Consider the following 13,009-nt stretch of genomic DNA (forward strand, 5'->3'; position numbering starts at 1 on the left):
AATGCATTTTCATAATGCAGTGATTTGATGACGATCTCTCCCACTTTTCAGATAACTAATGTAGGTTGGGAATAATGTAGGTTAGGACACTCATGACGTCAATGCTTGTCGTTGGAAAATATTAATATAACTTTTTGCCCTCCTGTGACATGAACGTAAATAACCTCACGCGGTGTGGAACTGACCTTGGTTTACCCATAGAAATATAATCCATTCTATTTACGTGGGTTTGCCTTGGTGGTTTACAAACGTTAAGAAAATACCGCGTGATTGATCTCATAAACTGAACCCTTCGGCTTTCCATAGTGGTACTCCCCTAGACTTACAAACCAATCAAAAAATCGAGAGTTTCTTTTCCCCTAATACGTTTCAGAAAATTTAACCCGTGATGTTCCCACTCGCAAGAAGGCAGCAGTTGATGCTTGACTCTGTTTTTCTTTAGGTTGTGCTGTTGCGCACATATTTAACAGACGTGCGTCTGGTCGTTTTGGTCTTTACTCATGGACAACATGAATCATTAATTTCGCTGAACGTCTAAATGTCAATCTAAAGGAGCCCGCAGGAGGTGAGACGGATTCCTCTGGTCGCCCTCCCGCAATTATGGCGTCCGGATATGGGTACGAATCGCGGACCATAGGCAAAGATGATGTGAACTACAGGATGCATTTCCGTATGATCAACGAGCAGCAAGTGGAGGACATTACACTGGACTTTTTCTATAAGCCGCACACAATAACACTGTTAACATGCACAGTGCTCAGCTTGATGTATTTCGCATTTACAAGGTAAGTAGAGTGGCTAGCCAGTTAACTACCGGTAGTTAACATTAGCTAGCTATATGCTAACGATATTGACTGGGCCAACTGCCAGAGCAGCTAAGTGTTTGTTTATGCAGTCAAAAAGTAATTAAGTTCGCTAGTATTTCCGACAATTGACATGTGTAAATAAGGTCTTTCGATGAAGTAGTTAGCTAGTTTAAGTTCTCTGGTGCGGGACTGACCATCTGGCTCCTCGCTCTCGTTCTCGTCTCGAATGAAGGGGCATGTTTAATTTGTTTGGTTACGATGTAGCAAGTGGGCTGATTATTTGCTATTTGTAGCTACATTGTGGCAACGTGCCACGTTTGTATCTTTTCTATACGGTGGGGAAGGATCTCCCTTCCTGGTTTTTGGTGGTCCATTTTTATCTGCAAGATGCATCTAGCCATTTCTTACATCATGGGTGTGCTCAGTTCTATTGAACATTTGCTACGTTGCGGAACCGTTTGCATTGAATGTTCTTGAACAGTCTTTGAGGTACTTTTGCGCCGTTTGTTGGGTGTGGCGGGCTGTGGTTGAAGCAATGAGTTACGTATTTAAAGGAGAGCGGTGCATTTTGAACTCACAACCCAACCTCTCCCGTTTTTCAACTGGTCGTTCGTACAGCACCGTTTCCACTACGTTTTTGCGTACTGAACGCAGCCCATGATGCACATCTTGTCTGTGTCCAAATGCATCCTATTCCATATAGCGCCCTGGTCAAAAGTATTTCACTATGTGGAATGGGATGCCATTTGGGACAAATCCCTTATCTGCTGCTCTCATCAAGAGTGGTTTATCCTCAATAACCAAATGGAATGGGGGGGGGGGGGGGGGGGTCAGGAGTAGGTCAATCGGCACTGATGAGTGAATTATAATATCATTTCAGCCCTCTCACTGATCTTTAATAAGTGTGATTGAAGGAAAGCACAGTACAGCAGGCTATGTGGGGACAGAGGTTGGAATAGAATTTGGGTTTCAAACCCACCTGTCCAATCAGTGCATCAGTTTTATAGCTATTTTCATCTCACTGACTCTGAAATGTCTTAATGCTGGTTTTGGTTTGTGTTAATAATCCTTGCCTTTTTGTTATGTTAGGGATGAGTCAAACGAAGACGCTAACTTGTGGGTGGGCCTCATCCTGGTCATCTCCTTCTTCCTGGTCATCAGTGTTCTGGCCTTCCCTAATGGTAAGGACAAGGTTGTCCAAGCTGCTTCTGACATCAAATAGCACCCTTTTCCCTATATAGTGCACTGCCTTAGACCTGGGCTCTGGTCAAAAGTAGTGCACTATATAGGGAATAGGGTGCTAGTATAACCGGTGTGAAATGGCTAGCTAGTGCGCGCTAGTAGCGTTTTGAAACGGTGATGTCACTCGCTCTGAGATCTTGAAGTAGTTGTTTCCCTTACTCTGCAAGGGCTGTGGCTTTTGTGGAGGGATGGGTAACGATGCTTCGAGGGTGACTGTTGTCTGTGTTCAGAGGGTCCCTGGTTCAATCCCAGGTTGGGGTGAGGAGAGGGACGGAAGTAACTCTGTTACACCAGGTCCTGGTAATAAAGTTGTGCTGGTGCAACAATAATATGTTGAGATAAAACGTTGTATGTGTCAGACATCTCTACATGTCATTGTACCAGCCCTGTAACTCTTAAGTGTGGATGAAGTTGTTGATTCAATATTTTTTGACATCTCTCTAGGACCATTTACCAGACCACATCCGGCGATATGGCGAATAGTTTTCGGTGAGTGACATTAAGTGACACATATAACAATCTCTTTTTTTGTATAGGCCTAGTTACCATTCCAGTTTACTTTGAATGAGCTTAACCATGAATTTTCCACCCAATTCAGGAGAGTTGGTACTCTCTCTAGGTTTCTTTATAGGTTCCTTCCTTCTAGGGAGTGTTTCCTGGCCACTGTGCTTCTGCTTCGGTTGCTCTTTGGGGTTTAGGTCTACTTTCTGACAAATGTTGATGTAAAAAGTTGCTGAAACTAGTTCTGCCCTGATTGAATGAGATTCTGCCTAATCTGTTATTGCTCTGTTGTCGTCAGGCGTGAGTGTGCTGTACTTCCTGTTCCTGGTGATCTGACATCTCCCTGTTATGGTCTGGTCAGGTCTGAGTGTGCTGTACTTCCTGGTGATCTGACATCTCCCTGTTATGGTCTGGTCAGGTCTGAGTGTGCTGTACTTCCTGTTCCTGGTGATCTGACATCTCCCTGTTATGGTCTGGTCAGGTCTGAGTGTGCTGTACTTCCTGTTCCTGGTGATCTGACATCTCCCTGTTATGGTCTGGTCAGGTCTGAGTGTGCTGTACTTCCTGTTCCTGGTGATCTGACATCTCCCTGTTATGGTCTGGTCAGGTCTGAGTGTGCTGTACTTCCTGTTCCTGGTGATCTGACATCTCCCTGTTATGGTCTGGTCAGGTCTGAGTGTGCTGTACTTCCTGTTCCTGGTGTTCATCATCTTCCTAAACTGGGAGCAGGTGAAGAACGTCATGTACTGGCTGGACCCCAACCTGCGCTACGCCACCCGGGAGGCTGACATCATGGTGAGTAAGCAGCAGCCCTGCTCTCCTATCAGTCTCTGTGGGTGCATCCCAACTCACCCGGTTCCCTATAGAGTGCACTACTTTTCACTAGAGCCGTGGTCAAAAGTAGTGCACTATAATAGGGGAATAGAGTGCCATTTGGGACGCACCCTTTCTTTACTATCAGTTTGATCTCTTAGCTATCAGTCTCTTTGTTAGCACAGTGACCTCGGCTACCTCCCGATTCTCCACCTGAGGTGCACACGTCATGCTGTTTAACAATTGTGAAATTCCCTCCAGCCAATAATTAGACCAATCCAATGCTTTTAATCCATGATGGGAAGTGTGCAAGACCACACTTTGGGGAAAAGGGTGGAGAAACAGGATACAGCCCTCTTCTAGCACCAACACTCACTTCCTCATGCTCTTGTTCTGATTGGCTGTTGTTGATGTTGTGTTTGGCTGCTGTGCTCTGCTTGTAGGAGTATGCAGTGAACTGTCACGTGATCACCTGGGAGCGAATCCTGAGCCACTTTGACATATTTGCCTTCAGCCACTTCTGGGGCTGGGGCATGAAGGCCCTGCTCATCCGCAGCTACGGCCTCTGTTGGACCATCAGCATCACCTGGGAGCTCACTGAGGTACACACACCCCAAAGCACGAACACACACAAACACCAAATGTCAGAACATTTGGTTAGGAGAGTGTCAGAGAAGGAGTTTAAGAGAGGTATAAATGATTACTCTTCCTCTCCCTCTTTTCCCCCTCATCCTCTCCTCCTCAGCTGTTCTTCATGCACCTGCTGCCTAACTTTGCTGAGTGCTGGTGGGACCAGCTGATCCTGGACATCCTGTTGTGTAATGGAGGAGGCATCTGGATGGGTATGACTGTCTGTCGCTTCCTGGAGATGAGGACCTACCACTGGGCCTCCATCAAGTAGGTACCCATAACCCTACCACTGGGCCTCCATCAAGTAGGTACACATAACCCTACCACTGGGCCTCCATCAAGTAGGTACACATAACCCTACCACTGGGCCTCCATCAAGTAGGTACACATAACCCTACCACTGGGCCTCCATCAAGTAGGTACACATAACCCTACCACTGGGCCTCCATCAAGTAGGTACACATAACCCTACCACTGGGCCTCCATCAAGTAGGTACACATGACCCTACCACTGGGCCTCCATCAAGTAGGTACACATGACCCTACCACTGGGCCTCCATCAAGTAGGTACACATGACCCTACCACTGGGCCTCCTTCAAGTAGGTACACATGACCCTACCACTGGGCCTCCTTCAAGTAGGTACACATGACCCTACCACTGGGCCTCCATCAAGTAGGTACCCATAACCCTACCACTGGGCCTCCATCAAGTAGGTACCCATAACCCTACCACTGGGCCTCCAAGTAGGTAACCATAACCCTACCACTGGGCCTCCATCAGGTAGGTCCTCCTAACCCTACCACTGGACCTCCATCGGGTATACAAAAGTATATGGACACCTGCTCATCAAACATCTCATTCCAAAATCATGGGTGTAAAAATTGAGTTAGCCTCCCCCCTCCCCTTTTCTGCTATGACAGCCTCCACAATTCTGGGAAGGCTTTCCACTAGATGTTGGAACATTGCTGTGGGCACTTGCTTCCTTTCAGCCATGAGCATTAGTGGGGTCGGGGGCCGTTGCTGAAACAGGAAAGGGCCTTTCCCAAACGTTTGCCACGAAGTTAGGAGCACAGAGTCATCTAGAATGTTATTGTATGCTGTAGCGTTAAGATTTCCCTTCACTGGAACTAAGAGGCCCGAACTATGAAAAACAGACCCAGACCATTATTCTGTCAAACCCAGATTCTTCCATCTGACTGCCAGATGGTGAAGCGTGATTCATCACTCTAGAGAACACGTTTCCACTTTTCCAGAGTCCAATGGTGGAGAGCTGTACACCACTCTAGCCGAAGCTTGGCATTGCGCATGGTGATCTTAGGTTTGTGTGCAGCAGCTCGGCCATGGAAACCCATTTCATGAAGCTCCCAATGAACAGTTCTTGTGCTGACGTTGCTTCCAGAGGCAGTTTGGAACTCGTTGTGAGTGTTGCAACCGAGGACAGACAATTTTTACGCGCTTCAGCACTCGGCGGTCCCGTTCTGTGAGCTTGTGTGGCGTACCACATTGCCGGCTGAACTATTGTTGCTCCTTGACGTTTCCACTTCACAATAACAGCACTTACAGTTGACCAGTCAGCTCTAGCAGGGCAGAAATTTGACGAACTGACTTGTTGGAAAAGTGGCATCCTATGACCGTGCCACGTTGATAGTCACTGAGCTCTTCAGTACGGCCATTCTACTGCCAATGTTTGTCAATGGAGATTGTATGGCTGTGTGCTCGATTTTATATACAGGTCAGCAAACAGGTGTAGCTGAAATTGCAGAATCCACAAATTTAAAGGGGTGTCCACATACTTTTGGATATGTAGTGTAGGTCCTCCAAGCACTACCACTGGGCCTCCATCATGTAGGTCCCCTCCCTCACTCGCTTTACTGGCTGTGTCACAATTGGCACCCTTTTCCCTGTATAGAGCAGTTCTTTTCACCAGGGCCTATGGGGCTCTGCAATAGCGACCTGTCCAGGGGGTGTACTTGTTCGTCCAGCTGCCTCACGCTACCTAAACAGGAGATCTGCTTCTGCCCTATGGGCCGTTCTGGCTCAGACAAGGCTACTTACTGTATCTAGGGAATAGTGACATTTGTCTATGTCTCAGAAACAAAACCGTATGGAAATTGACTTCCTATATTTTTCACATTGACCTTTTAGTCATTTATCAGACTCTGATCCAGAGCCACTTACAGTTTAGCTTTCATTTAGTATTATCATGCCCGTTGCCTGGTAACGAAGTGGACCTGAATGATTTATGTAATGGCATTGTTTTCATTCTAGTTAGCTGTGTTACTTCTCTTTTTGTATGTCTATTCACAAGCCTTGTTAACTCTTCTGCTGTGTGTGTGTCTCTCTCTACCTGTGCAGGGACATCCACACCACGACAGGGAAGATCAAACGTGCTGCGCTCCAGTTCACCCCGGCTAGCTGGACCTACGTCCGTTGGTTTGACCCCAAGTCTTCCCTGCAGCGCGTCACCGGGGTCTACCTCTTCATGATCATCTGGCAGGTATGTTCCTGGGTTCAAACGTACAACTGTTATTCTATTTCTAATGCACCCACGTCCAATAACACCCTATAGTGCACTACTTTAGGGCCCTGGTCAAAGTCTATCTGACCTGACAGCACTAGGTATATGGGGAGTTCTGCCTGATGGGTTAGCGGTTAGCATTAGGAATATGGGGAGTTCTGTCTGACGGGTTAGCGGTTAGCATTAGGTATATGGGGAGTTCTGGCCTGACGGGTTAGCGGTTAGCATTAGATATATGGGGAGTTCTGGCCTGACAGATTAGCGGTTAGCACTAGGTATATGCGGAGTTCTGCCTGACGGGTTAGCAGTTAGCACTAGGTATATGCGGAGTTCTGCCTGACGGGTTAGCAGTTAGCACTAGGTATATGCGGAGTTCTGACTGACAGGGGTTAGCACTAGGTATATGGGCAGTTCTGGCCTGACAGGGGTTAGCACTAGGTATATGGGGAGTTTTGGCCTGACAGGGGTTAGCAGTTAACACTAGGTATATGGGGAGTTCTGCCTGACAGGGGTTAGCAGTTAGCACTAGGAATATGGGGAGTTCTGGCCTGACAGGGGTTAGTAGTTAACACTAGGTATATGGGGAGTTCTGACTGACAGGGGTTAGCACTAGGTATATGGGCAGTTCTGGCCTGACAGGGGTTAGCACTAGGTATATGGGGAGTTCTGGCCTAACGGGTTAGCGGTTAGCATTAGATATATGGGGAGTTCTGGCCTGACGGGTTAGCGGTTAGCTTTAGATATATGGGGAGTTCTGGCCTGACAGGTTAGCGGTTAGCACTAGGTATATGCGGAGTTCTGGCCTGACAGGGGTTAGCGGTTAGCACTAGATATATGGGGAGTTCTGGCCTGATGGGTTAGCGGTTAGCACTAGGTATATGGGGAGTTCTGGCCTGACAGGGGTTAGCAGTTAGCACTAGGTATATGGGGAGTTCTGGCCTGACAGGGGTTAGCACTAGGTATATGGGGAGTTCTGGCCTGACAGGGGTTAGCACTAGGTATATGGGGAGTTCTGGCCTGACAGGGGTTAGCACTAGGTATATGGGGAGTTCTGGCCTGACAGGGGTTAGCGGTTAGCACTAGGTATATGTGGAGTTCTGGCCTGATAGGGGTTAGCACTAGGTATATGGGGAGTTCTGGCCTGACAGGGGTTAGCAGTTAGCACTAGGTATATGGGGAGTTCTGCCTGATGGGTTAGCTGTTAGCACTAGGTATATGGGGAGTTCTGGCCTGACAGGGGTTAGCAGTTAGCACTAGGTATATGGGGAGTTCTGGCCTGACAGGGGTTAGCGGTTAGCACTAGGTATATGGGGAGTTCTGGCTGACAGGGGTTAGCACTAGGTATATGGGGAGTTCTGGCCTGACAGGGGTTAGCACTAGGTATATGGGCAGTTCTGGCCTGACAGGGGTTAGCACTAGGTATATGGGGAGTTCAATCAATCAATCAATTTTATTTTATATAGCCCTTCGTACATCAGATAATATCTCGAAGTGCTGTACAGAAACCCAGCCTAAAACCCCAAACAGCTAGAATGCAGGTGTAGAAGCACGGTGGCTAGGAAAAACTCCCTAGAAAGGCCAAAACCTAGGAAGAAACCTAGAGAGGAACCAGGCTATGAGGGGTGGCCAGTCCTCTTCTGGCTGTGCCGGGTGGAGATTATAACAGAACTATGCCAAGATGTTCAAAAATGTTCATAAGTGACAAGCATGGTCAAATAATAATCATGAATAATTTTCAGTTGGCTTTTCATAGCTGATCATTAAGAGTTGAAAAACAACAGGTCTGGGACAGGTGGCGGTTCCATAACCGCAGGCACAACAGCTGAAACTGGAATAGCAGCAAGGCCAGGCGGACTGGGGACAGCAAGGAGTCACCACGGGCGGCAGTCCCGATGCATGGTCCTAGGGCCCAGGTCCTCCGAGAGAAAGAAAGAGAGAAGGAGAAAATTAGAGAGAGCCAAGATTTTCAAAATGTTCATAAATGACAAGCATGGTCAAATAATAATCAGGAATAAATCTCAGTTGGCTTTTCATAGCCGATCATTAAGAGTTGAAAACAGCAGGTCTGGGACAGGTAGGGGTTCCATAACCGCAGGCAGAAGAGTTGAAACTGGAATAGCAGCAAGGCCAGGCGGACTGGGGGCAGCAAGGAGTCACCACGGCCGGTAGTCCCGACGTATGGTCCTAGGGCTCAGGTCCTCCGAGAGAAAGAGAGAAGGAGAAAATTAGAGAGAGCCAAGATTTTCAAAATGTTCATAAATGACAAGCATGGTCAAATAATAATCAGGAATAAATCTCAGTTGGCTTTTCATAGCCGATCATTAAGAGTTGAAAACAGCAGGTCTGGGACAGGTAGGGGTTTCGTAACCGCAGGCAGAAACAGTTGAAACTGGAATAACAGCAAGGCCGGGCGGACTGGGGACAGCAAGGTGTCAGCATGCCCGGTAGTCCTGACGTATGGTCCTAGGGCTCAGGTTCTCAGAGAGAAAGAGAGAACGAGAGAATTAGAGAGCATACTTAAATTCACACAGGACACTGGATAAGACAGGAGAAGTATTCCAGGTATAACCAACTGACCCTAGCCCCCCGACACATAAACTACTGCAGCATAAATACTGGAGGCTGAGACAGGAGCGGTCAGGAGACACTGTGGCCCCATCCGAAGAAACCCCCGGACAGGGCCAAACAGGAAGGATATAACCCCACCCACTCTGCCAAAGCACAGCCCCCACACCACTAGAGGGATATCCTCAACCACCAACTTACAATCCTGAGACAAGGCCGAGTATAGCCCACAAAGGTCTCCATCACAGCACAACCAAGGGGGGGCGCCAACCCAGACAGGAAGTTCACGTCAGTAACTCAACCCACTCAAGTGACGCACCCCTCCTAGGGACGGCATGAAAGAGCACCAGCAAGCCAGTGACTCAGCCCCAGTAACAGGGTTAGAGGCAGAGAATCCCAGTGGAGAGAGGGGAACCGGCCCTGGAGAGACAGCAAGGGCGGTTCGTTGCTCCAGAGCCTTTCCGTTCACCTTCACACTCCTGGGCCAGACTACACTCAATCATATGACCTACTGAAGAGATAAGTCTTCAGTAAAGACTTAAAGGTTGAGACTGAGTCTGCGTCTCTCACATGGGTAGGCAGACTGTTCCATAAAAATGGAGATCTATAGGAGAAAGCCCTGCCTCCAGCTGTTTGCTTAGAAATTTTAGGGACAATTAGGAGGCCTGCGTCTTGTGACCGTAGCGTACGTGTAGGTATGTACGGCAGGACCAACTCGGAAAGATAGGTAGGAGCAAGCCCATGTAACGCTTTAAAGGTTAACAGTAAAACCTTGAAATCAGCCCTTGCCTTAACGGGAAGCCAGTGTAGGGAAGCTAGCACTGGAGTAATATGATCAAATTTCTTGGTTCTAGTCAGGATTCTAGCAGCCGTATTTAGCACTAACTGAAGTTTATTTAGTGCTTTATCCGGGTAGCCGGAAAGTAGAGCATTGCAGTAGTCTAACCTAGAAGTAACAAATGCATGGATTAATTTTTCTGCATCATTTTTGGACAGAAAATTTCTGATTTTTGCAATGTTACGTAGATGGAAAAAAGCTGTCCTTGAAACAGTCTTGATATGTTCGTCAAAAGAGAGATCAGGGTCAAGAGTAACGCCGAGGTTCTTCACAGTTTTATTTGAGACGACTTTACAACCATCAAGATGAATTGTCAGATTTAACAGAAGATCTCTTTGTTTCTTGGGACCTAGAACAAGCATCTCTGTTTTGTCCGAGTTTAAAAGTAGAAAGTTTTCAGCCATCCACTTCCTTATGTCTGAAACACAGGCTTCTAGCGAGGGCAATTTTGGGGCTTCACCATGTTTCATTGAAATGTACAGCTGTGTGTCATCCGCATAGCAGTGAAAGTTAACATTATGTTTTCGAATAACATCCCCAAGAGGTAAAATATATAGTGAAAACAATAGTGGTCCTAAAACGGAACCTTGAGGAACACCGAAATGTACAGTTGATTTGTCAGAGGACAGACCATTCACAGAGACAAACTGATATCTTTCCGACAGGTAAGATCTAAACCAGGCCAGAACTTGTCCGTGTAGACCAATTTGGGTTTCCAGTCTCTCCAAAAGAATGTGGTGATCGATGGTGTCAAAGGCAGCACTAAGGTCTAGTAGCACGAGGACAGATGCAGAGCCTCGGTCTGATGCCATTAAAAGGTCATTTACCACCTTCACAAGTGCAGTCTCAGTGCTATGATGGGGTCTAAAACCAGACTGAAGCATTTCGTATACATTGTTTGTCTTCAGAAAGGCAGTGAGTTGCTGCGCAACAGCTTTTTCTAAAATTTTTGAGAGGAATGGAAGATTCGATATAGGCCGATAGTTTTTTTATATTTTCCGGGTCAAGGTTTGGCTTTTTCAAGAGAGGCTTTATCACTGCCACTTTTAGTGAGTTTGGTACACATCCGGTGGATAGAGAGCTGTTTATTATGTTCAACATAGGAGGGCCAAGCACAGGAAGCAGCTCCTTCAGCAGTTTAGTAGGAATAGGATCCAGTATGCAGCTTGAAGGTTTAGAGGCCATGATTATTTTCATCATTGTGTCAAGAGATATAGTACTAAAACACTTGAGTGTCTCTCCCGATCCCAGGCCCTCGCAGAGCTGTGCAGAAGTTCTGGCCTGACAGGGGTTAGCAGTTAGCACTAGGTATATGGGGAGTTCAGGCCTGACAGGGGTTAGCGGTTAGCACTAGGTATATGGGGAGTTCTGGCCTGACAGGGGTTAGCAGTTAGCACTAGGTATATGGTATATTCCATTGCAAAAATGGTTTTGCTACGGTGTTCCCTAATGAATATGACCCTGGGTTAATGATGGAAAACAGTGGAGTTTATTCAGTGCTTCACCATCTATCCATCCACCCCACGGTGTGGTGGGGCGCTGTTCCCCGTCCAGAAACTGTCCACCCAGTCACATGTCATCCGACTAGTTTTTACTCTAAGTAATGAGTTTTCAATAAGAACACGCCAGGCAGAACTCCCCATATACAGTCCCAGTCAAAAGTTTGGACACACCTACTCATTCCAGGGTTTCTTTTATAATACTATTTTCTACATTGTAGGATGCAAAGCTGTCAAGGCAAATGGTGGCTACTTTGAAGAATCTCATATATAAAATACTTACTGCATGATTCCGTATGTGTTATTTCATAGTTTTGATGTCTTCACTACAATGCAGAAAATAGTAAAAATACAGAAAAGCCCTGGAATGAGGAGGTGTGAACTTCTGACTGGTACTGTATAGATGGTACTGTATAGATGGTACTGTATAGATGGTACTGTATAGATGGTACTGTATAGATGGTACTGTATAGATGGTACTGTATAGATGGTATTGTATAGATGGTATTGTATAGATGGTATTGTATAGATGGTATTGTATAGATGGTATTGTATAGATGGTATTGTATAGATGGTATTGTATAGATGGTATTGTATAGATGGTACTGTATAGATGGTACTGTATAGATGGTACTGTATAGATGGTACTGGTACTGTATAGATGGTACTGTATAGATGGTACTGAATAGATGGTACTGTATAGATGGTACTGGTACTGTATAGATGGTACTGGTACTGTATAGATGGTACTGTACTGGAACTGTATAGATGGAACTGTATAGATGGTACTGTATAGATGGTACTGGTACTGTATAGATGGTACTGGTACTGTATAGATGGTACAGTATAGATGGCACTGTATAGATGGTACTGTACTGGTACTGTATAGATGGTACTGTACTGGTACTGTATAGATGGTACTGTATAGATGGTACAACACTGGTACTGTATAGATGGTACTGTATAGATGGTACTGTATAGATGGTACTGTATAGATGGTACTGTATAGATGGAACAGTATAGATGGTACAACACTGGTACTGTATAGATGGTACTGGTACTGTATAGATGGTACTATATAGATGGTACTGGTACTATATAGATGGAACTGTATAGATGGTACAACACTGGTACTGTATAGATGGTACTGTAGAGATGGTACTGTATAGATGGTACTGTACTGGTACTGTATAGATGGTACTGTACTGGTACTGTATAGATGGTACTGTATAGATGGTACTGTATAGATGGTACTGTACTGGTACTATATAGATGGAACTGTACTGGTACTGTATAGATGGCACTGGTACTGTATAGATGGTACTGGTACTATATAGATGGAACTGTATAGATGGTACAACACTTGGACTGTATAGAGGGTACTGTATAGATGGTACTGTATAGATGGTACTGTATAGATGGAACTGTATAGATGGTACTGGTACTATATAGATGGAACTGTACTGGTACTGTATAGATGGTACTGTATAGATGGTACTGTATAGATGGTACTGTATAGATGGTACTGTATAGATGGTACTGGTACTGTATAGATGGTACTGTATAGATGGTACTGTATAGATGGTACTGTACTG

At 46.0% G+C, this 13,009-nt stretch overlaps 1 protein-coding gene across 2 annotated transcripts in view; it reads left to right on the forward strand.

Moving 5' to 3' along the window:
- Nucleotides 1-362: 362 nt before the first annotated feature.
- ptdss1a (phosphatidylserine synthase 1a) overlaps nt 363-13,009 on the forward strand; it is a 28,256-nt gene continuing 15,609 nt past the window's right edge. The window contains exons 1-7 of one of the 2 annotated variants that reach the window (XM_055904921.1): nt 363-785; nt 1,896-1,987; nt 2,493-2,537; nt 3,220-3,344; nt 3,806-3,964; nt 4,108-4,259; nt 6,350-6,491. In XM_055904921.1, the coding sequence (XP_055760896.1) occupies nt 601-785; nt 1,896-1,987; nt 2,493-2,537; nt 3,220-3,344; nt 3,806-3,964; nt 4,108-4,259; nt 6,350-6,491 (900 nt within the window). In that variant the 5' untranslated portion in view covers nt 363-600. Of the gene's footprint in view, nt 786-1,895; nt 1,988-2,492; nt 2,538-2,967; nt 3,345-3,805; nt 3,965-4,107; nt 4,260-6,349; nt 6,492-13,009 lie in introns of those variants that run through there. The other variant, XM_055904922.1, reaches the window with a different exon arrangement.

The sequence above is a fragment of the Salvelinus fontinalis genome, chromosome 38 (assembly GCF_029448725.1).
Source record: "Salvelinus fontinalis isolate EN_2023a chromosome 38, ASM2944872v1, whole genome shotgun sequence".
Classification (NCBI taxonomy): Eukaryota; Metazoa; Chordata; class Actinopteri; order Salmoniformes; family Salmonidae; genus Salvelinus; species Salvelinus fontinalis.